Here is a 23,436-nt window from a genome sequence, read left to right as displayed (position 1 = left end):
TGATTTTTCAAAGCCAAAATGTTTGGATATTACTTGGCGGTTGGTCATTATGCTGTACTGAGTGTGCTCATGAATGTAACATACTGTCCTTGTTTGGTTTCTGTTGCTGTGATAAAACACAGGCCTAAAGCAACCTGGGGAAGGAATGGTTTACTCACTTTAGATGTTACAGTCCATGGTTGAGGGGAGTCAGCTCAAGCTGGGACCTGGAGACAAAGGCTCAAACAGACACCATGGAGGAGTGCAGTTTACTGGCTTGCTTTCCTTGGTCTGCACTTATTAAACCCAGGACCATTGGCCCAGCAGTAGTACCGCCCACCATGGGTTGGGCCATTCCACATCAATCATTAATCAATGGTTTAAAAATGTAAATAGGTTAGCCTGGTGGAGGCAATCTTCAATTGAAGTTCCCTCTTCCCAGGAGACTGGTTTGAGCTCTCTCTCTCTCTCTCTCTCTCTCTCTCTCTCTCTCTCTCTCTCTCTCTCTCTCTCTCTCTTTCACACACACACACACACACACACTTCTTTGTTCACAATGTAAATGTATTTCAGGTTTCTCTTGCACTGATCCTATGTTACCACATCCAGTCAGAAGCAGAGTAAGTCAGGGAATGTGTGTCCACCTTCTTGTCCACCATTATCATGCTCTGTCTGGCCTCCTACTTCACAGAAATGAAATAAAACTCAAATACATGTTAACATGTCTGATCTATATGTATTCATACAACATATATGTCTTTATTTTAAATTATTTAGAAAATTTTGTTTTCCATTTAACATGAAATTGCTGTCTTAAGGCATTTAGTTCTGAAATGCCTTTTTCAAATGGAAATAGCTTTATTATATGAGTGGTTACAGAGCTAATCTATATCCATTGTAAAAGAGAATAATCCCATTGTAAAAGAGAATAAAATTTTTTTAATCGGGTGGAGGGGATTCTCTCTGTCTGTCTCACTGTGTCTGTCCTTTACATGCCTCATGATTTCCTTAGCGAAAATTGTATTAGAATTGTTCAAGTTAAACTTTCCTGGAAAGGGCAAAGGCTAGCAACCTACTGTTCATTTATGTCACTTCCTTTGGGAATTGCACCCGTCATTCTCCATCTGTATTGTTATCATTTTTATCGTATTGATTCACAAGAACTTTTAGATATTAAAAACACTAAACCTTTGTTGAATTAACATTTTTCCAAGTGTTTTGGGGCTGGGGGCTCAAGTACCATTATTAATAAGTTATTCTCTACTCCAGAATGGTTAATGTTTGTCTAAAAAATTTTCCTAATAGTTACATTAAAAGTTTAAGTCTTTTGCAGTATATTTGGCTCAAAGTAGGGTATTAAGCCCTTTTCTGATAGCTTTATAGCTCATTGAAAATAAGACTCTCACTGACTTTGTTGCTGCTGCTGTTGTTAGGCTCTCTGTTCTGCTGCTCTGTCTGAATTTTCTAGGATGCTAAGTAGCTTGAATGTACGGCACGGCACAGTAGGATTATAAATGTTTTATAATGTTTAGTCCAGTGTAAGAGTGAGTCCAAATACAAAATCCAGATTCTGTCTTTATTCTTCTTTCTCCTACTTTATTCTTTCCCTATCCACCAAATTTGAAAGCTGTGGGCTGAAAATGTAGCCCAGAAACAGCTTTTGTTTGGTGTGAGAAAAGTCCTGGATTTCATTCCCAGCACCTGCACCTTCATAGCAAACACAAATGTGAAGACTGCGCACAGCGTCTGCCTAGGTGTGCTGTAACACATCCCTCACCTTCCTTGTATGCACATCCCTGAGTTGTGCTCCGTGATGGTACGACAGTGAGCACACCTGTGTATATGTGTACAATGACTGTGTTCACAGGCTGCAGCCACAATCAGGTGTCTCACCTGCACCCAAAGACTAACCCATTAGGTAACTACCTTCTGGCCTCACTTTCATCGTTCGTACAAAGAGGAATATAAAAGTGTTGCCTCTTGCTGATGCTGAGGCAGTTATCTGAATTGTTCTTACAGCCCTCAGAACAATGCTGAACATACAGAAAATGCAAGGTGATAATAGCTGCTTCTGCAAATGCTGTGTATGCATTCAAGAGAAATTGTCCCTGGAGGTTCTAGATAAATTTATGGCGTTTTATGTCTTTGTGGTTTGTCTTGTTATAGAGAGGTTTTGCTTCTGTTTTGAGACTGAGACTAATTGCAGCCTAGGATACACTGGAACTCATTGTATAGCTCATACTGACCTCAAATTTGTAGCCATCTTCCTGCCTCTTGAGTATTTGGAGTATAGATGTGAACCATTATGCCTTGCTTTGGAATATGTCTTTTAAAAGGCCTCTACCCCCCCCCCCCTTTCCCGGCCCAGGCAGTACTGGGGATTGAACTAAGGGCCCCATGCATGTGTGCTAGACAAACACTCTCCCACTGAGCTACAGTGTCAGCCCTTGAATTAAATCTTTTATCCAGAAAATATTCCTTAATTTCCAGCATTGCATGTTTGATTTTTTTTTCTCTCTCTCCCTTTCTCTCTCTGTGTGTGTGGGGGGGGGGTGAGTATGTACTGTATGTGTGTCTGTGTGTGGGTGAGTGTGTGCTGTATGTGTGTGCCTATGGAGGCCAGAGGTTGATGTTGAGATGTCTTCCTCAGTCACTTCTTTGTTAGAGTCTCTGGCTGATCCTGAAGCGCCCAGTCACAATCATGATTGGGTACTAAGCCCCAGCCCCCCAACTCCTCCACTCCCCACTCCCCCACATCCCCAGGAAACTCCTGTCACTTCTCCTCAGCCCTGGGAACAAGGCATACACCACCATAACTGCCTTTTATGTGGACAGATCCTGGCGCATGCTTGGCAGATGTTTTAGCTACTGAGCAAACTCTCCAGTCCTAATTGAGTATTTCAGTTAATCACAGACAGTCCAGCACTTTAAGGACAGTGTTACTCGGGCAACAACCCAAATCGTCTTTTACTTTGTTTTTTTGTTTGTTTGTTTTGGTGGGTGTGGGGAGTTCTCTGTTTAACCTTGGCTGTTCTGGCTACTGGTTTTACTCTCACTTTATTGTTAATGCTGGATTGATAGGTGTGTGTGTGTGTGTGGAGGGGTTGTTTTGTTTATGCATTTCTACAGAAATACCACCAACATATAAAGACAGAGCTTTATATTTTCCAGGAGCTTTTAATATTGGGAATGGGTTCTACATGGGTGGGATACTTTGAATCTACTAGGATGGTTCTAGAATATTTTATTTTGACTCATTAATCTTAGTTGCTATAAATTGCTATAAATTGTGACAGCAATTTCCCAATTCTGCGTCCTTTATTCCTTGATATATTCATTTATTTTTTATCTGTTTATAGTTGTCTCTCTCTTTTCATTGGTTAGCCAACACACTTTTTTGTTAATTAAAAAAAAAAACCTCAGATTTGTTTTAAATTGAACTATTTTAAAATATTCAGTTATAGCCGGGCATTGGTGAATCAAGCCTTTAATCCCAGCACTCGGGAGGCAGAGATTTCTATGAGTTCAAGGCCAGCCTGGTCTACAGAACAAGTTCCAGGATAGGCTTCAAAGCCACAGAGAAACCCTTTCTTCAAAAAAAAAAAAAAAAAAAAAAAAAAAAAAACCAAACAAACAAAAATTGTTATATGTTTATTCTCTAGATGTCTCTTTTAATTTTGTGAGTTTATAAATCAGGCCTTTATTCTCTCATGTGTAATAATGTGAACTATCAAAACTATGTATGGAGAAGTCACATTGTCTCACACACAGAGACAGAGGGCCTGGAAGTGGAGCAGAGGGTTTTGCCTTTTATCTGTTTCCAAATGTTCTTTAATGCCATTTAAATTGTCTTCAACCCAAGATATGCTTAGAAAAGTGCGCTTTCAAATCCCTTTCTTCATGTGACATATTCACCTTGTCCGCCCCTGTGGCATAGACCACGCCCATTGGGGGTGGTGACAGGGCCGGGCATGACCTGGGGGAACCAAGTCTGATCTGAGGAGAGGTCTGGGACAGCTCTCTTGCTTGCAGCACCGGGACAGGAGACCCGGAGGCATCCTTGGGACCAGGAACCTGCTGGTGTTCATCTGTCTATGTTGTGAGTTACTTCTCCCTGAATAAACATCTATTCGGCCTATTTGTTCCTCCTGATCCTTATTAAACATCAATACTTTCTTGCTCTTACTTATGAGTAACTTCTTTTTATTAATTTTTTACATTCCAATCCCAGTTCCCCTCCCTCCTCTCTCTCCTGCTACTACCCCCACTCTCCTCTCTCCTCCTTCCTCCCATCTGCTCCTTGGAGAGGGTAAGGCCTCCCCTAGGAAGTCTAATAAGTCTGTCCCATTATCTCGTTGAGGCAGGACCAAGGCACCTCTACACCCCCCACCCCCCTGTGTCTAGGCTGGGCAAGGTATCTCTCCATATAAAATGGGCTCCACTAAGTCAGTTTGTGCATTAGTGTTAGATCTTGGGCCCACTGCCAATGACCTCATATATTGTCCTAGTTTGTCACCTATATTAAGGGAGTTTAGTTTGGTCTTATGCAGATTCCCCACTTGTCAAACCTGAGTCAGTGATCTCTGGCTGGCTCAGGCCAGCTGATTCTGTGAGTAACTTTTAATTCATTGAATTGCTTCCCACAGTGCAATCTGAATCCACTGACTTCACTGGGGTCCTGTTTTGAGTTATTTTTTACTTTATTTACCTGCTAAACTGTGACCAGATCAGATTTTTATGTTTGGTAATATTTGGGTGCCATTCATTTTAGTCATTGCTTAGGATCATTTTTATCTGTAGATCCAGCTAGTTGCCTCCTGTTCCTGTTAGTTCCTATTTACCGCTGTTTCCTTGACCTTTTTCTGTTTGCAGAATGACTTCAGTTTCGTCTGTCTGTCTGTTTGCCTTTCTTTTCTTTCTCCAGACATCCTCTTAGCCTTTTGTTCATCCTGTGTATTTCTCTCTCTTTTTTTTTTTTTAGTAATTTATTTTGTTATTTCTTCTTTTAATTGAAAATAGGTATTTTTTCCTTAATTAATACAATCCTGATTATGGCTTCCCTCCCTCTACTCCTGGTTCTTCCCCACATCCCTTTCCATTGTCTGGGTCCACCCTCTTTCTGTCTCTCATTAGAAAACAAACAGACTTCTACGGGGTAATGATAAATACAATAAGGTAAACTTCTTTCCTGAAGAACCATGCTGTTCCGTGTTAGCATCACTTTAATTACTGAATCCTAATTCTGATGTCATTAATAGTCTTAACTAGGTCAATTCCATTGTCTCCAAACTTGTCTCAGCTCTCCAAAGACACCATCTTCCTTCCTCCCTCCCTCCCTTCGTTCCTTCTTTCCTTCTTCCCTCCCTCCTTCTCTCCCTCCCTCCATCCCCTCCCCTCTCTCTTTCTTGTTGTTTTGTTTGTTTTCAAGCCAGGGTTTCTTTGTGTAGCCTTGGCTGTCTTGGAACTAGCTCTGAAGCCCAGGCTGGCCTTGAACTCACGGAGATCTGCCTGCCCCTGCCTCCCGAGTGCTGGGATTAAAGGCGTGCACCACCATTGCCCAGAATCAACATTTTCTTAAGTTTTGTGAAAACGCTTGGATTCTAGAGCTACCTCTCTTATTCTAAATGGCTTTTCTATTTTCTTTGTGTATATGGATTTTATTTCCACAAAGGGAATAAGTTTGAGATTTTACACACACACACACACACACACACACACACACTTTGGCTTTCTTTTATTTGTATGAGTTCTAATCTTTGCCAGTAGATTATTAGTGCCAACTATATTTGGTTCACACTCAAATTCGCCATTTAAAATTAACTGTGCTGCAATTTTGTTTGGTTTAAACCTGTGCTGGTGTTGCGTTGATTCAACTTCAACAACTAAAGATCACTCTTGTTAATGTTTTTGGTTGTGCTTTAACCAACACAGAATAACAGGAACACTCAGTGGCATGCTATTTGAAGTCAATATATCATCCAAGCTTTTCATGTTTCCCATATCTTTATAATGTCTTACACTAGTCTGCTCAGATTTCCTTCGCCTCTCCCATGGAACCGATTCCATAGGTCACTTACCAATGACTTCTTTCAAACAGTACATTTGAGTGGAATCATATCACTTGTGCTTCGGTCAAGGCTCTTTTCCCCTCATGGCGTCTGATGCTTTACCAGTGCGGAGTGCAGGGATCTCAGTACCTCTGTACCCAGCCTGAAGGGTGCATGAATCTGCAGCCCTTCTGGCTTGGAGCTCATTCATACAGCATCACACCTTAGCCCAGGCTAAAGAGACCTTTTCTTTCAAGTGCTTTTCTGGTCATATATCACTTATGGGATCTATAGATAGGAAGTTCTAGAAGTTTCCCCTAATTTGGTTCCTGGATCATAAATCTGAATTGTACTTCATTCAGCATAAGTCAAAGCAAATGTTGCAGTGGTTCACAATACTTGTTCTCCTACTGATATGAAAGGGGAAAATGAGAGGAAAATTAGTTTTTCTACTCTTATATTATTGTTATTTTCAGTCATCTTTTTTTTCATTTTAGTATAGTTATTGTATTGGTGGTGCCTTTAAAATGTATGGTCTTGGGGTTTACTACACTGTTTAGGAAATTTCTGAAAATGTGCTTCAGTGGAGATGAAATAAATTTGTCTTAGGTCATAGTTAATCTTACACTCCAGGAATAAAGAATACACAGGGTCAAACTTTGAAAAGAATTTAAAATTCCTTTTGTAAAGCATTACAAACAAAGCAGGTAATCCAACGTTTAATGCCTGGTTAGGATGAGATGTAAAAATCATTTGAATTGCTACAGATATTTGAAATGCTTTTGTTGCGGAGCAGTTTCTGCCCAATTGAAACAGTCTATACTCAAGAGAGGTTCCCTAAGATTCAGGAAGTAACTGAAACTTACAAGTCTCAGGAAGTTCCCAGAACTAACACAATTCACAAGGCTCCTCTTCATGGTTACATGAGCGCTCCCACCAGCCAAGCTGCCCACAAGCCATACAGGGAGCTGGAGGGATGTAGCTTTCATGAACCGTCATCCATGCTAGGATGGGTTTTCCAGTGATGCAGTTGCTTTGGGTTGTCCATTCTCCTGTAGATAACCCCTCACCCATACTCTGGTAGGTAGCCCCAATAAACTCAGTGCTTCACTAAATTGAATTTCAACCTGTCATTGGTTCACTATCTGAGGTGAATTGTCCCAATCTGCCAGGAAAAGTCACACAACACCTTTTTTTTTTTTTTTTTTTTTTAAACACAAGGGACTCCAAATTTATAGATAGATAACAATAACACTAAATTCAAAATTTGTTCCTGGGATACATTTAATTCTTTATCCCTTGTTTTCTTTGTTTTGACAGTTTTTCAGTGTATTCATAATGCAATAAGACTGACATGAATGGGCCTTTGATCATGAACAAGTTACCCGGAAAATGTCGCATTAAATTAAAATAAGACTAGCATTAATACTGATGAAGACATTGCAGTTAGATGCACAGGGAGGGAGGGGACGAGGAAGAGAAGGAAGGAGGAAAAAAGGTGGGTACAGGAGGGAGGAGGAAAGGAGGGAGGGTGTATGTCAGAGACTAACAGAGGGCCTGAAACTTGGATTGAATTTACTTCTGAGTAGATTGTGTTTTAATAAGTGTGCCATTTCAGCACCATCCCATGGGGGCATTTGAACACATCACTGAGCTGCCAGACTTTTGGCTCAAGTGTCAGCATCTACTCGTAAAACATCTTGGACAAGAAAACAAAGCACTTTGAGTCAAGGATCTAAACAGCGTCCTCATGTTTCTTTTTCCAGGCACCAGGGCTTGGCTTCAGACCATTATCCACACTAGACTGCCTTCATTGAACAGAGTGGATGGTCATCTGCAGATGCTGGCTTCTTATACTGCCTTTTGCCAGTCAAAGCTGAAGCCTATTGCTGCTCAACAAAAGAGCTTTAGGCTCTTTGAACTTTTGACTTACAAAGGCTAGTTTTGCCTTAAAATCTAGTCTTCCAGTTTAGATAATATGCAGTTTATTTTTATTTTTTAATGATTTTTTTTTAATTTTATGTATGTGGGTGTTTTGCCTGCATGTATTTTTATGTCTCATGTGTATGCCTGGTCCCCTTGTAGGTCAGGAGAAGGAGCTGGGTCCCCCCAAAACAGGAATTACAGGATGTAAGCCACCATGTGGGTGCTGGGAATTGTACCTGGTCCTCTGGAAGAACAGCCAGTGCTCTTTTAACTATTATTTCTCCAGCTCAGCTAAGCAGTTTTTATTTTAATATAATAGCAGGGGATTTAAAATCACAAGAAGGGATTACAAGTTTCAGTCATTTAGAATATCTAGGTTTACAGGTTCATTAAAGTTCTCTTAATTGATGAGACTGTTCTTTTTAAATTAATAATTAATTCATTAGTTTTTGGTGTTCAGATTGAACCCAGAGCCTTGCCCATTCTTGACAAGTGTTCTACCACTGAGTTACCTACCCAGCCCAAGGGATTGCTGTTTCAATTCTTGTCTATAACTGGGTGGTCATTACAATCCTAATGAACACATTCAAGTTCACATAGTTTGTTAATATAATGTTATAAAGTTGAAATACATAAGTATATATAGAGTTATATAAAATTTCCTTACACATACAGAAATTTCAGAATCCATATAGGAATCATAACTTGTGCCTCCAACTTTGATGTCTCTGAGCTCCAGATCTGTGTTTCTATGTGTGTGTGTGTTCTTTCCTTTGTTAATACAAATTAATTTTCCCCTAAATATAATGAATTTTATTTCTTTTTAAATGACATGAGACTTTGTTTGTTTTGTTTTTAGGTGGTTTGGACAACTCAGTAGTGGCCTGTCCTTTCCTGGTCCAGTCTGACTGGTGCGAGATGGACTAAAGCCACAAATCGTCTGGTTCTTGGTCTGGGAGTTGGAAAGAGGATTGGGATGGTCTCACGTGCACATCCCTAGAGTAATTGCAGAGATGAGTTCAGACGAGAAGGGCATATCACCTGCTCATAAAACATCCACTCCGACCCATAGAAGTGCCTCCTCATCAACATCCTCTCAGAGGGAAAGCAGGCAGGTAGGAGAAGATTCTCAGTTTTATCATTTTCTGCAAACAGAACCCTGTTTGTTTGTATAGCGTGGAATTGCTAACTAAATCTGAAAGTTTGTTGCGAAGTCCTTTATGTCACAGGTCACCCCCTTGTTTGGTGAGCTATGCCCGATAGTGTGAAGCTTTACACTGGCTTCTCTTTTTGCAGGGGGAGGGGTCTTCAGGGTACAGATCACAGAATGGAGCAGGGTTCCTCTGAGAAGCCTGGTGTTCTCACCGTGGATACCTGGCTATTGAGCCAGTATCGGGACTGTGATGCTCAGTCCTTCTTCTTCAGCATGGTACAAAAGAACCCATGAACCCCCAGGAGAATTTTTGTAAGGTCAACAGTGCTCTATAAGTCCTAACCTCTGCAAGGTTCTGAGGGACCTAGTCACTGTCAGACTCAAGAGTTAGGAGGCAGATGAAACTGTAGTATCCTGGAACTTTGAGCAGCAAGGACTGAATAGTTTTCAAAGGCAACAGAGGAAGTACAGTGTCAGAGCTTATTTATGGTAGAATGCACCCATTGTTCTATTTGATCCACTTCTGTAAAGCAATTTTTTTGCAGTTAGTTGCCGCATTCGTATTTGGGGGACCACTCTGCTGGCGTGGCTATGTGGGGATTTATCATATAAATGCTGCCATAGACACAACAAGCGGTATTTCAGCCAGCACAGGCAGGAATAACAGTTTCCCATAGTATGTGTCTTATGATAGTAATTTGGTTGTGTAAGTGGAAATTTACAAGTCCGCTGTCAACTTTTTTATGGAAATTTTCCTTTGTGTGAGTTTTACTTAGTGAATAGTCTTGCAAGATCACTCACATCTCTGCCCCGCTCCCATTTTAGATGATCAGAGCATATTGCCTAATTTAAATGTGTTTATCAGTTTGGTGTTTGCTTCTCATGTAGTCTGACTGGCCTGGAACTGATTGTGTAGCCAAGCTGGTCTCAAGCTTTGAGCAATTCTCCTTTGTGAACCTCCGAGTGCTGCAATTGTAGGTGTCAGCCATGGTGCCAGGCTGTGCATTGGCTGTTAATAATTCATTGCGCGTGCACCTTTAAATGGATCTACAGCAGTGGGAATGCATTTCTGTGGGTGCTTTGGAGAGAACCCCCAACCTCGTGCCCTCCCAGCATACCCTTGCCACTTAGAGCAAGAAGTTCCAGGGCAGTCTGTACAAAGTGTTGGTTTCTTACATGTTTATTTTCTCAGATCCGAATGCAAAGATTCCTACTACAGGGTCTTGGGGAAGTTTTTAATGCTGGTGCCTTTTGTTGCAGTGTTCAAAAGGATACCCATACACTATCTCTCTCAGCAGTACCTCTGCTGTTAACTAATAACTAAATCTGATTACCCGATGTTGTAATATTTAACTCAATGCACTTGTAGATTTTCCGAGTCTCAGAGTGCTACCAAGGAAACACTTGGTGTTAAATAACTACCATATGCTGAGATGCCCCCTAAGTTGGCAAGCCTCCCCTTCACTTGCCCCTCTGTTCTTTCCCATTGTGGGTTCTCTATTTATCCTTTGCTCTGGGCATTTAAACTCAGGAATTGTGAGTTGCATAGCCTTCCTGGTTGCTAAGGAGCAGGAAGGCATTGACCCAGCTCACCCTGGAGACCTGTGGTAAATAAAAGGAAAAAAAAAAAAAAACCCTGATGATTGCTATAGAAACAGCTGTCATGCCTTGTTGATCTGCCTGCTGCACCTGAGCTCTAGGCCCCACACGCAAATGACAGGGACACTGGAGACCCCCACCTACTGCAGGCAACCTGAAGGTAGACTGGATGACTCCCAACTGGCTTGTGAGTGGAAGTCCTGTGATGGGAAACGGGTGTGTTAATTGATCATGAAATTTAAATACTAGATATTATGCAAGTACTATTTTGTTTGTATGTTTGCATGATTGTTTTGGGACAGTCTCACTATGTAGCACAGGCCTTCAGTCTCAACACTCAACACTGGAGACTGGGGCAGGCAGAACTCTATGAGTTCAAGACCAGCCTGGGCTTCATCATGAGCTCCAGGCTAGCCAAGGCTGTATGGCTATTAATTGTTTAAGGAAACAATTTATTTTTGTCCTATTGTATCTCAGCAGGTGAGGCTACTCCTAGAGACTTTCTCCTCTGCTTCCTTCTTGATATTTCTTTTGTGTCTGTCCATCTCTCTCAAAGAGGAGAAGAGTAATAAGAAATAAAGATCATCCATTTCCCCCCTCACCTCCATCACTACCTAAGACATGGAATAAATGTAGAGAAACTGGAAGCTTGGCACATATTGTGATGGGGTGTAGTACTTTTACATGCATCTCTATAGTACAAGGGCACAGAGAAAGTGTGATAAATTAGCCTGCATTCGATCTTCTCTTCCCCTGATTTGATGGGCATTTATACAGATATAGCTGGGATGCACACTTCAATTGCCTTTCTCCTAATCACGTAAGTGAAAGACCTAGAACACAGCAGAGAACGCAGTACTATTTTATTGCACCTCATTTACCTGCTGTTCATAGGTTCTAGGTGCACAGTGCTGATGAGCTCATTGAACACTTCTGCTTAGGTGTCCCACTCTCTGACTGACATAAAGCAATATGTGTATGCCAGTCTGTTGTCAGAGAACAATTCTTAGTGGCACAGGGTCTGTTCTGTGTCCTTCTCTTTGCCTTCATTTTAAGTCCCTGAATTAACTCTGTAGATCATATTCTTCCTCTGGAATATCATTTCCTTTTGTTCCCACTGTCAGCTGCCAAGCCCAGACTCTCATCACCTTCTCCCAGGTCCGTGTGAGGACCCTCCCCTCCCCAGTGTCTTCAGGGCATCATCATTTCAAATTCCCTGAATATGGCAGTCATGAAATCTTTCAAAGGCTTCCTGTTCCCTACACAAGTAACTAGCCAGATTTCCATATGGGTTGGGTGTCCGGTGAAGATGTAGCCTTGTCCAGTTCCTTTTCATAACATGTACATTGTGTGCTGTGATTCCTATGTCTGCCCCATCTGGATCGCTTCATTCCCTTCCCTGAGTGGAATCCTACCCTGACCTCCATCACCTCCACCTTCTAATGCTTCCTCGGTATCAAGAGTGGCTCATGTGAGGCTCTCAGTGGCCATTCAAAACCACGTTCCCTTCTCCTTTACTAATCTTGTCAAAGCGCTTTTGAACAACGTTTGGCATTTTTATACTGTTTACTTGGTCGATTTATGGGTTGATCTTCTACATTGTGTTGTAAACTTTTCTAAACAGAGGGTATTTTTGAAGGCTTACAATGCTATTAATCTTGTCTTTTTATTACGGATTTTTCCATGCTAGATTCATTTGCCCTCCCCTTTCTTCCTGGTGGATGAATAAGACAGAGAACATCTGTGTATAGTAGCACTTGGCAGTCTTTCCTGTCACTATGATGTAGCCACATAGCAGACAAAAGCAAAAGACAGAGGCATGATGTGGCATGGGGCCTGGCATTTCACTGAGTGTTCTTCACCCAGTGATGGGGTCAGGGGTTCACTTAGCCCTTAACAAGCTCGAAGGCTTCAGTAAATGCTTCACTGGAGGTATTACTTGACTCTGGTACAAGATGTTAGGACACCTAACATAACTGCCTGTGTGTGTGATTTGCCATACCTGACGGCTACACTACATAAACATGCCATGAAACTTCCAGAAGAGTAGCAAAGGAGTTGATTAGAGATTTAATGCTTTCTCATAAACCAACATTCCCCAAATAAAGCTTCAAGGGTGAAGTGTATGGAAATGAAAGTTTTCTTATTAAGGTAGTTGAAAGAAATGATGAACAACATTTCTTTGGTGGTATAATTGATTAAGATTACCATTAAGTTCTGAAGTAAAACCTCTGGTCAATCAAACACTTTTACAGTTTAGTAGATTCCAAAATTTTCCCCCCCTAATATTTGGCTATTAAAAATATCCATATTTTTCTTACATTCATAAATTGGAAGATGCAGGACACTGTGCCCAGATCCTTAATGGCAGCACTGACTGTCTCAGTAGTGGCTTCTAGTTTAGATGGGGACATTTTTCTACCTGATCAGCCACCCAGTCTTTGTCAATTATTCTAGTATTTATTTTATATGGACTGTCTGGCTCCTGAAAGATATGAATTTGTGAACTTTGATTTCGGATGTCAGTAGGCCTGTGACAGTAATATTTAACTTACTCAGGAAGATATACTTCGATGCTAATGGATCTAAAGGTATCCTATACCGAATTTATCATTCTCCTCTCAACACTGCCTCTTTCCAGTTTCCCTCTCAGTAAAAGACAATACTCCTTTTGAAGGGTGTATCCCAAGATCCCTGGAAATATCATTGGGTTCTCTTTGTCTCACATTTTGCTTCTGACCAACAGACACCCCTGTAGATTTTCCTTCACCTGACTTGATAGCCAGCTTCTACCCCTTCCATTCTGGTCTCTGCCACCATGGTTCCTCATCTGGAATGTTGCCATAGTTTTCTACTTGATCTTCCAGTTTCCACTCTCACCCGTCACACAGAGCACTCTTTACAGGATAATCAGAGTGTTTCCTTCAAAATTCAAGGTAGATTGAACTCTTCTCCATCAAGCCCTCCAGAACATCCACATGACATCGAGTTGCTGTGCATTGACTACTACGAGGCCCCTTATTATCTGTGTCTGCCTAATCCTCTGACCCCGTCTCTTACCACTTTGCATTTCTTTTGATTATCTGCAGTATATTCCTGACATGTTCCAGTTGTGTTCTTACTGTATTCTTTCTCGGAGGTTATTATGTACTTTAGTCTCCTTGGTCTAAGCTTTTCTCCAGCTATGTCTGACTTTCTTGCACACTTGACTTTTTTTGACTGTTCCCTCATTGGTTATTCTGTTTGGCCCTTCTCCACATGTCCTTATCATTCACTGTCCTTGTAGCTGGTTTCATTGTTCTTGAAACATCAATCACCATTTGGTGTGTTGGTTGTTGGTTATATATTTATCTTTTATATTGTATCCTTTAGTTCTAGTCTCTGCTACTGGAGCACAAGTCCCATGAACACAAAGACATTCAGCAGTGTCACCCTGGTACCTAGTAGAGTCTTGTGCATGTGCTGTGTTCAGGGTATATTTGAATGAACATGTGAATAAGACATTGGGATGAGAGAAGGTTGTAAGCAGAGTCCAGAGGCTTGTGTAGCTGTAGGGAAATAATCATGACATTGACATTACAGCAAGAAGAGAAAACAATAATTAAATGTTTACAGCCTGAGAAGAAAAGATGCTGGGAGGAGAAGGCTAGTCCAAGCATTGCAGAGAGGAGTGGAGAGAACCAGGCTCTTCTGCCTGCCTCTTAGAATGGATGTGTGGAGGAGTGAGTAGGGAAGGCTTGTGAAGGAAGTGTTACTAGACAAAACCAGAGGTAGCAGCAGTTTGACCAGTATTCAGAATATCAGTGGGAATGAGAGGTAACTATTGACAATCAGACTTACTGTTTCCCACTCAATCCTCATACTCATTTTATGATGAATTTACAAAATAATTTTACTAAATTTGTGACCCACTGATTGCATTTTGTTTTCTTTCCCCTTTTTTTGTTGCAACTACTTATGCTTACGTATTTAAATGTTTTTTTTTATTTTAATGTAATACAACATGCTCAAGGCTTCCTTGTAAGGACAATTTGTATAGTTGTAGAAGCAGGCTCAAGAGTGTGCCCTATTTAGTGCCATTGATTATATTTATTTGTACCATAAGCAAGACATTTCAGGAAACTGGATGTCATGGCTGTAAGAATACTGGGTCAGAGTGCATCCTTTCCACCAATGCTGTCTTCTAGTTACATCTTGTCAATCTTAAAGCAAATTAGTCATTTTTTTGTTTGTTTGTTTTGTTTTTTGAGACAGAGTTTCTCTGTGTAACAGTCCTGGCTGTCCTTGAACTCACTCTGTAGGCCAGGTTGGCCTCAAACTCACTGAGATCAGCTTGCCTCTGCCTCCAAAGTTCTGGGATTAAAGACTTGAACCACCACAGCCCGGCCTGAATTAGTCATTTTTGTTTAGTAAAAGAGCAGAGCAAAATGCCTGCAGTTATATTATATAATAACACAAAGTTAGCTGAAGCTCATAAATAAGGAAAAATGTAAAAAAAGACATAGGTTAGTAGTTGGTCTTCTTTCTAGTTTTATCACTTATATTCGATATCATGATCAATCCTTAACAGTTATAGATTTCTTGCATTAGTGTGTTACTCGTGTGTGTGTGTGTGTGTGTGTGTGTGTGTGTGTGTGTGTGTGCCCACATGCACTCAAGTCCCCTCATGATGTATGTTTGTAGATATTTGTATGAATAGGTTTTCATGTTTGTGTACATGTGAACTTGCACGTGCACATGTATGTACATGCTTGTGGAGGTCAGGGATCAATGTTGAGTGTCTTCCTTCATGGTTCTCCATATCATTTTTTGAGACAGAGTCTCTCACTGAACTTGAAGCTCATTGGTTGGCTAGACTAGCTGCCCAGTGAGCTTCAGGGATCTGCTTTTGCCTCTGCTCTCCCACCATTGGGATTGATGATGCATGCTGCTTCAACTGAGTTTTTCTGCTGGAGATCTAGACTGAGAACCATCCTCTTGCTTGTGCAACAAGCACCTGATCAACCAAGCTATCTTCCAAGTCCTTATAGTAGTTAACTTTTGTTGCTGCTAAAACAAAATTTTTACAAAAGACAAGGTAAGGACAAGGAGACAGAATCTATCGAGGGGAGATATGTCAGTAGGATTATGAGGCCACTGGTCACATTGTATCTGCAGTCAGGAAGTAGATCTTCCTTCTTCAGTTAATCCTCTGCTCTCCCCCTCCTCACAGGCATGCCAGAGGCATGCTCTCTTGGTGAATCTAAGTCTAGCCAAATTGACAATGAAGACTAGCCATCACACATGAGCGTCCAAAATTTTCCTATGTGTTAGCAAGAGCAGTATATTTCAAAACCAGCCATAGCCCTTGTAGTTGTGCCTGCTGGTGACGTGTGAGGTCATCCCCAGCAATGAGTCAGCAGAATTGCGTGCTGGTAGCTGGTATAACCAGTTAACAATAGACTCTGTTCTGATAGCCATTTCAGCACCTGTAGTCGGTATGAAAGGCTCCTTCCTAGAACTAAATGTTTATACTTCGTGTCCTAGGTTTTCATAACAAGTTTTCTTCTTGGACAGACAGTGGTAAACACATCTCCCAGCTTATCTATGACTGAATTGGCATATGTCTCTTCTGGGTAATTCCCTGGAGCATCTTCTGTGAGATGACTGGGGTTCTCTTTTAAAACAAACCATATTTCTCTTATGAATATGAAACCTGTTTCTGCCCTTGAGTTGTGCAAAATGTAATGTTGTCTCAAATTTTTAAAAATGCTCTAATTTTGAAACATTTAACATTTGTGTTTGTGTGGGTGGGTGCATGGTAGGAAGGTGTGTGTGCAGGTCTATGTGTATGTGGGCGTACATGCATGTGTGTAGAGGCCAGAGACCTCAGGTGTTTGTTCCAGGAGCCAAACATGTTGATTTTTGAAACAGGATCTCTCACTGGCTGACTGGCCAGTGAGCCTCATGGATCTGCCTGTCTCTGCTTCCCAGCACCAAGGTTACCAGCACACACACCTCTGATCAGCTTCTTATGTGGGTGTTGGAGAATCAATCATCAACGTGCATTGCAGCAAATGCTCTTCCAACTGAGCCATCTCTAGCCCTAAGTGGTCTAATTTTCAGAGGAAATACACAACTATTTTCAATTTTATACCTAACCTGAAGTTTAAAGCACTTGGAGTCTTCTCCATGGGGAACAGTATAGCATGAATTCTTGCATCTCTGTAGAATCCAGTGGCCCCACAGATGTGCAGATAGAAAGATCTGGAACCTGATTTGAAAATCTGCACTGTCTTCTCCGGAATGATCTTAAAGACTAAATTTTTAGTGTTAATGCTAATAAATTCTTGGCTTTATTCCAATTTAAATTTAGCCTTTTGGTGGTTTCAGTTTTTGTGTGGGGTTCACTTTTCAGGATTTAGGACAAGCATCAATAAGAAAATAATATCTCTGTCTATGACCACACTACCCTGAATATGCCAGTCTCTTCTGATCTTGGAAGTTAAAATAGGTCTCTCCTTGTTAGCATTTGGTTGGTGGGATGGGCGGGTGAGTGTATTTCCTTTGTGACAGTTGATACTCTAACCAAGTTTTGATTTAAGCACTTTTTTCCAATTGGATATTCTGAAAATCCCAAGTGTTAGGCAGAGTTTATAAGTAGATCGAACAGCAGCAGCAGCTGATATGTCATGAGTGCTCACCGTGAAAGGCTGGCCATGAGTGCCTTTTCCAGAGAACTAAAGTATGGCAGTATAGCCCAGAGCTAGTGTGCAATGAAGACAGGGTTTGCTCTCTGGATGCCTGTTTCTCCAGGCCCTATTCTGGTCACTGCACTGTTTGATCGATCTATTTACTGCACAGTCAGGCTGGACATCCAGGGGAAGGGCCTTCTGGGTACTTAGAGAACTCTGTAAAGTTGGGGGGGGTGTCTGTCAGTCACTTCCGGGTTAGTATTGCCCCCTCATGTTTGCCCCTGAGCATCAATGCTCACGTTCATATGCTCTTGGCCCTAGTAAACTGTAAATGCAATGCTACCCAAAGCAATCTTTATGGGTATGGTGGAGCATAGCTGTCCTACTTGGCTGACACGCCTGTGTATTTATTGCATATGTTGGCTTTGGGATGCCAAGTTTTTTTTTTGTTTTTTTTTTTTTTTTTTGATAGTTTGTTTGTTTACTGCAAGCTGCAGTTAGCCTTTTTTTTTTTTTCCCATTAGAAATAATGAGCAGCATCCCCCACCAGCCTTCTCGTTGTCACCACCACTTGGAGATTCCCCACCACTGTCATTTGCTGTTTACAGCACACATTCAGTACATGTGACAAGTGCTGAAGCAGAGACCACTGGAAAGAAATTTGACACCTGGCACTTAGCCACTCATTACCCACAAATGATGCAGAAATCATCATTAGTGGAAAAGAGTCTGCTGCTGTTCCTGGGGTGCCTGCAGGGGCCCACCGGTTCACTAGGCCTGCCTTCACCTGTTTCCAAGCTTGCTGGTTTTTACAGCAGCAAATCCGTCTGTCAGATTCAAGCTTAACACAGCTTGTTAGATTTGTAGGCAGAACACCAAATAGATGGTGTTAGTGAATCCCAGAGGGCCCCTTGCACTGTAGATGGTTGGAAAGGCCCTAGAAGTCTGTCATTTCCTGGAGTCTATTACTCTCTAGGATTTGGAAGTCAGAGTATGCTTTGAGGTGTTTCATTAGGACTATCAAGCTTCATATGGGAGGACCTTAAGTCTATAAAACTTTCATTTTGTTTGAGAAACAAATGGAAAACTTTCACCTCCTTCACCCACTCTGCACTGTACCTGTCTAACTCTAGGTTACAAACATTGTGCAGATATCACCCCCACACACACACACCATGCATGCCATCTAGTTCACATTCCAAGTGCAAGACTTAATTACTTTGACTCCTAACTACAAGCTGATTCTGTAACATCCACGGTAGCTAGCATTGGTGAGGCTTTATGGGCACACATGCTTTTTCACACTGCTGCCAAGTGTGTGCATAGACTTTATGGATTTGGACCTAGCAACGTATATAGAAAACCTTTAATAAGGTCATGTTAGAGGACCAGTAATTTAGCTTCTAAGCAATATAGCTTAACGAAACAACAAAAGTTATATAGGAGAGACAATGATCTAAATATTCTGTATTCATGTATGCAATTACCAAAGACTACCTTTTAGTTTAATATACATGTGAATAGTTGTGCACAAAATGATTATCAAAATATTTTGTATCAATGAAGAATTAGAATATGTTCAGAAATAAAGAAGCCTTTCATTGCCATCCAGTGAGTGAGGTCTTACCCAGCTATTTAAAAAATTTTTTGAAGAATATCTAATGCTTGGGGAAAGTTAATTTGAAAAACTGAAATACAGTTCAGTTCCAATTTTAGTTTTAATAATTGCACATGCATTAAAGAACAAAGTATGCCAAAGTAGCTGAAAGGTGCCATTGCTTTTAACATGGGTGTTTTTAGGTTCTGTTCCCCCCCCCTTTTTTTTTTTTTACAGTAACTATATACAAGATTTCTCTATCATTAAATCTCAGCTTTTTGATAATCATGTTCTAAGCCTTAGCAACATAAATTTAAATGAAGTTAAATGAAGATCAAAGACACATCCTGTGGGAAATAAGGGGCACTTTTCTAAACACACTGAGGCATGAGCTGGGTCAGCTCCATCCCTTTATTACCTATATTTTATCTGCTGGTCATGTAAGCATGCCTGACCAGGAACTAAAACATTATCTGTATTACAACTGTTTGTTCTTTCTTTAGCAAATATTTGTGGTACACATAGACATATCATAGGTCTACACAGTCTGAGTTCATAATGATGCTGGAATGATCCAGCTGTGCCTGCAATATATGTATATAAACCTTTACAAAAAGATTAGAGGGGATACACACACACATACATACACACACACACACACAAACACATACACACACACACACAGTTGGCAAAATCATGTAATCATGTGAGTGATTGTTAGACTGAAAACCCTTTTTTAATTCTGGGTAATTGTGACAAATTAACTCTAGTCTCCAAACTGTTGGTCCTACTTTCCTTTTGAAACAGGTCTCTCGTAGCTCAGGCTAGCTTCTGAGTTGCTGCATAGCCATGTTGCTATGTAACTGATATTGCCAAGTGTTTAGGATGCAGGGTGTTGAGTAATGAATCAAGCAGTACGGTATGTTCTGGTTCTGATTCTGCTTAAAGACAGCTGTGGGAATTAAAAGGCTATCATGTTCTCACTCCTTCATTCAAATATCAGTGTAGTACTTTCATGTTTCAGGCAATACTTCTTTTATTAAGCTTTATTTATTTCTGTGTGTGTGCCTGGTACCTATACTGGTTAGAAAAGAGGGCATAGGATCCCCTGGAACTGAAGTTACAGATGGTTGGGAACCACCATGTGGGTCCTGGGTCCTCTGCAAGAGCAACAACTGCTCTTAGCTGCTGAGTCGGCTCTCCAGCTCCACAATCAAGATTTCATTGATTGATTTTCCAGCCCGATCACAGTTTTCTCTCCTTCCTTTCCTCCCAATCTGCCCTGTCCCCCACCATCCTCTCTTCCTCCTTTCTCTTCAGATAAGAGCAGGCCTCCCATGGATATCAACCAGCTATGCCATATCAAGTTGCAGTGAGACTAGGTACTTCCTCTTCTGGGTCCCACAAGCAGGTAACAATCAGAGACAGCCCCTGCTCCCACTGTTAGGAGTCCCACAAAAAGATCAAGCTACACAACTGTCACACATATGCAGAGGGCCTAGGTCAGTCCCATGCAGGTTCCCTGGCTGTCAGTTCACTCTCTGTGAACCCCTGTGAGTACAGATTAGCTGATTCTGTAAGTTTTCTTGTGGTGTCCTTGGCCCTTGTGGCTCCCATAATCCTTCCTCCCCATCTTCCACAGGATTCCCTGAGATCTGCCTAAGGTTTTGCTGTGGGTCTCTGCATCTGTTTCCATCCGTTGCTAGATGAAGCCTCTCTGACAATTGGACTAGGCAACAATCTGTAGTATAGCAAATATCTTTAGGGATCATTTTATTGACTTTATTTTTGCCGGTCATGTTTGGTTTTATCCTAGATCTCTGGGCTGTCCAGCATCTGGGTCCTGGTCCTCCAGGCAGTGTCAGGGGCGGACTTATATCATGGTAAGGGTCTCAAGCTGGACCATCGTTCATCAGCCATTCCCATAGTTTGTGCACCACCTTTACCCCAGCATGTCGTGTAGGCAGGTTATGTGGCTGGGTTGGGGTCCCAATCCCTTCAACTGGAAGTCTTGCCTGGTTACAGGAGATATCTGGTTCAGGATCCTTAACCTCATTGCTAGCAGTCTTAGCTAGTGTCACCTTCATAGATATTTTGTTTGGTTGGTTCGTTTGGTTTGGTTTTTTAAGACAGGGTTTCTCTGTATTGCTTTGGAGCCTGTCCTGGAACTAGATCTGTAGACCAGGCTGGCCTTGAACTCACAGAGATCCACCCGCCTCTGCCTCCTGAGTGCTGGAACTAAAGGCGTAAACCACCAACGCCTTGCTTACCTTCATAGATTCTTGGGAGTTTCCATTGCACTAGGTTTTTAGCTCACCCCAAAGACAAACTTCTCAGGATAAAAGGCTTCCAAACACAGGCAGGGTGAGTGGAGTCTGTAGGTGTTAATTCGTAGAGACACTCCCTTTTCAGTGCAGAAGTACCAGACTGTGGTGACTTTGCTTTTTTCCCTGTGGGTCTCCCACTGTCTCATGGGGGGCCTTTTCTGGGCACTGCACTGTTCCTAAGATTTTCAAGTCTGACTTTCACAGAGCACTTAAGGGTACTTTACTGTCCATACACCGCTGCTGCTCTCAGTACAGGCGGACAGGATTCCTACTTTGACAGCATGGCCTTGTGGTCTTAGTGACTCTAATTCAGTGTTTCACAACCTGTGAACCTTAACCCTTTTGGGGGTCAAATGACCCTTTCACAGGGGTTGCCTAAGATTATCGGAAAACACAGATGCTTACATTATGATTCGTAACAGTGGCAAAATTAAAGTTATGAAGTAGCTATAAAAATAATTTTATGGTTGGGGTTACCACAACACATGCAACTGTATTAAAGGGTCACGGCATTGGGAAGGTTGACAACCACTGCTCTAATATGTTATTGCAAAGAAAAGTATTTCTTAGAGGAAATGATTAAGATGACCCGAGCAAGAGCAAGTATTTGAGCCTCTTCCACTCCAGGCATTCAGGTGGCTGCAGAGTCCTCATTGTCCTGCTGCAGTTGGCCTCACATGGTGAATGTCTAGGGTATTTGTCTCCATCCACATTGACAGCTTTCGTGATTAATTCTGATGCACTGGCCGTGCCGTGGTCCTAATTAGGGTTACTGAGCTGACTGACAGGTAAGGTGGCACTGTAGTTATGGCTGCATTCCTTCAAAGGGATCCCTCACAGTTGCAGGCATCCTTCTGTTTCTTTAGGCATGTATGAGCTTCCTAATTGATTGTGCAGTGTTTACAGCTAGATAGTAGCTACCATTTAGTGTCAGCTGTGTACCAGTGTCTGAGCAGCGCTTTGTATACACTAAATGCCAACTCTGTGTCCTCCAAGAAATATTATCTCCATCTTAACAGAGCAAAGACAGAGGCCGAGCCTGGTTATTGATTTGTCTGGCACTTGGTAAATAGGATGAGGGCAGTATTCTGGTCTAAAAATGTTATGCCTTTTGCTCTGTGTCATTCACTGCTAAAGCCAGCTGACTCTTAGTTCTCAGAATTAGAACCTGGGAGTTAATTTCAAGGTTGTCTGACAAATTACCTTGAAGTTGCATGGTATTTCAGAGTTTGTAACCTTTCTCCTTTCGCTCTACCATGTCCACCTCAGAATCCATGGAAGTTTGTGGTAGAGGGGTAGAGGGAGCCTTTTCATGTGTTCAGTTGGTGGGGGCAGGGTTATGTCTTTGATATTTTTGTAATGCATGTCCTCCCATATTAGCTTTAACTTCAGTAGAAGATAATATTTAAAAGCCTGTGCTCCTGAGTCAGATCATCTCAGTACTTCCTGACTGTGCCACTCTGACCCCTGCCCTCAATATTCCATTAGTCAAAAAATAAGTTTGTCAGTGTACAAAAGCTTGAGGAGATGTAATGAAACAACCCATGCAACCCATGTTGCTGGTGATAGGTAAGCACAATGGGAATTCACTGTTGGTTGGTGGCAACACTACCTGATTAGGTTGCTAATACCACTGAAATACTGTGTTGTGCTAAAATACATGGCACTTAGGAGAGAGTCGGGCCTCGTGGCTACAAGAATAATGAAAACTCTTTTGAGTCTTTTAGCTTATAGAAAATAAGAATTATTTTCTATAGAAAGTAGAAGTATTTTCTATAGAAAATACTTCATATAATTGTAAATATAAATTTATTTTAGAGGGACTGAGGAGATGGCAATTCCAACACAAGGGCCCGATCCTGGTCCTGGTCCTAGCGTGCATATAAAAGGCTGGGCAAGTGTGCTGTGTATGCCTGTAATCCCAGCCCTTGGGAATGAGGAGAGGAAGGTCCCTGAGGTGGGTTGGCCAGCCAGCCTAGCCTTCTTGGTGTAGCCTATAGGTTACAGTGAGAGACCTTGTCCCAGGAGACAGGATAGGCATTTTGAGGAATTATACTAAGGATGACCTTTGGCCTCATAGACACACACACACAGACACACACATACACACACACACCAAAAAAATAGAAAAGAT

At 41.6% G+C, this 23,436-nt stretch overlaps 1 protein-coding gene across 8 annotated transcripts in view; it reads left to right on the top strand.

The window, feature by feature from the left end:
• The first annotated feature begins 8,817 nt into the window (after positions 1-8,817).
• Positions 8,818-23,436, top strand: part of Osbpl6 (oxysterol binding protein like 6) — a 78,482-nt gene continuing 63,863 nt past the window's right edge. For all 8 annotated transcript variants that reach the window (XM_051184425.1, XM_051184424.1, XM_051184423.1 and 5 more), the window contains exon 1: positions 8,818-9,067. In XM_051184425.1, coding sequence (XP_051040382.1) covers positions 8,966-9,067 — 102 coding nt within the window. In that variant the 5' untranslated portion in view covers positions 8,818-8,965. The remainder of the gene's footprint in view (positions 9,068-23,436) is intronic.

The sequence above is a fragment of the Phodopus roborovskii genome, unplaced genomic scaffold, assembly GCF_943737965.1.
Source record: "Phodopus roborovskii unplaced genomic scaffold, PHOROB, whole genome shotgun sequence".
In the NCBI taxonomy this organism is placed as follows: Eukaryota; Metazoa; Chordata; class Mammalia; order Rodentia; family Cricetidae; genus Phodopus; species Phodopus roborovskii.
Note: the sequence above shows the minus strand (reverse complement) of the source record. Positions and strands in the feature narration are given on the sequence as shown.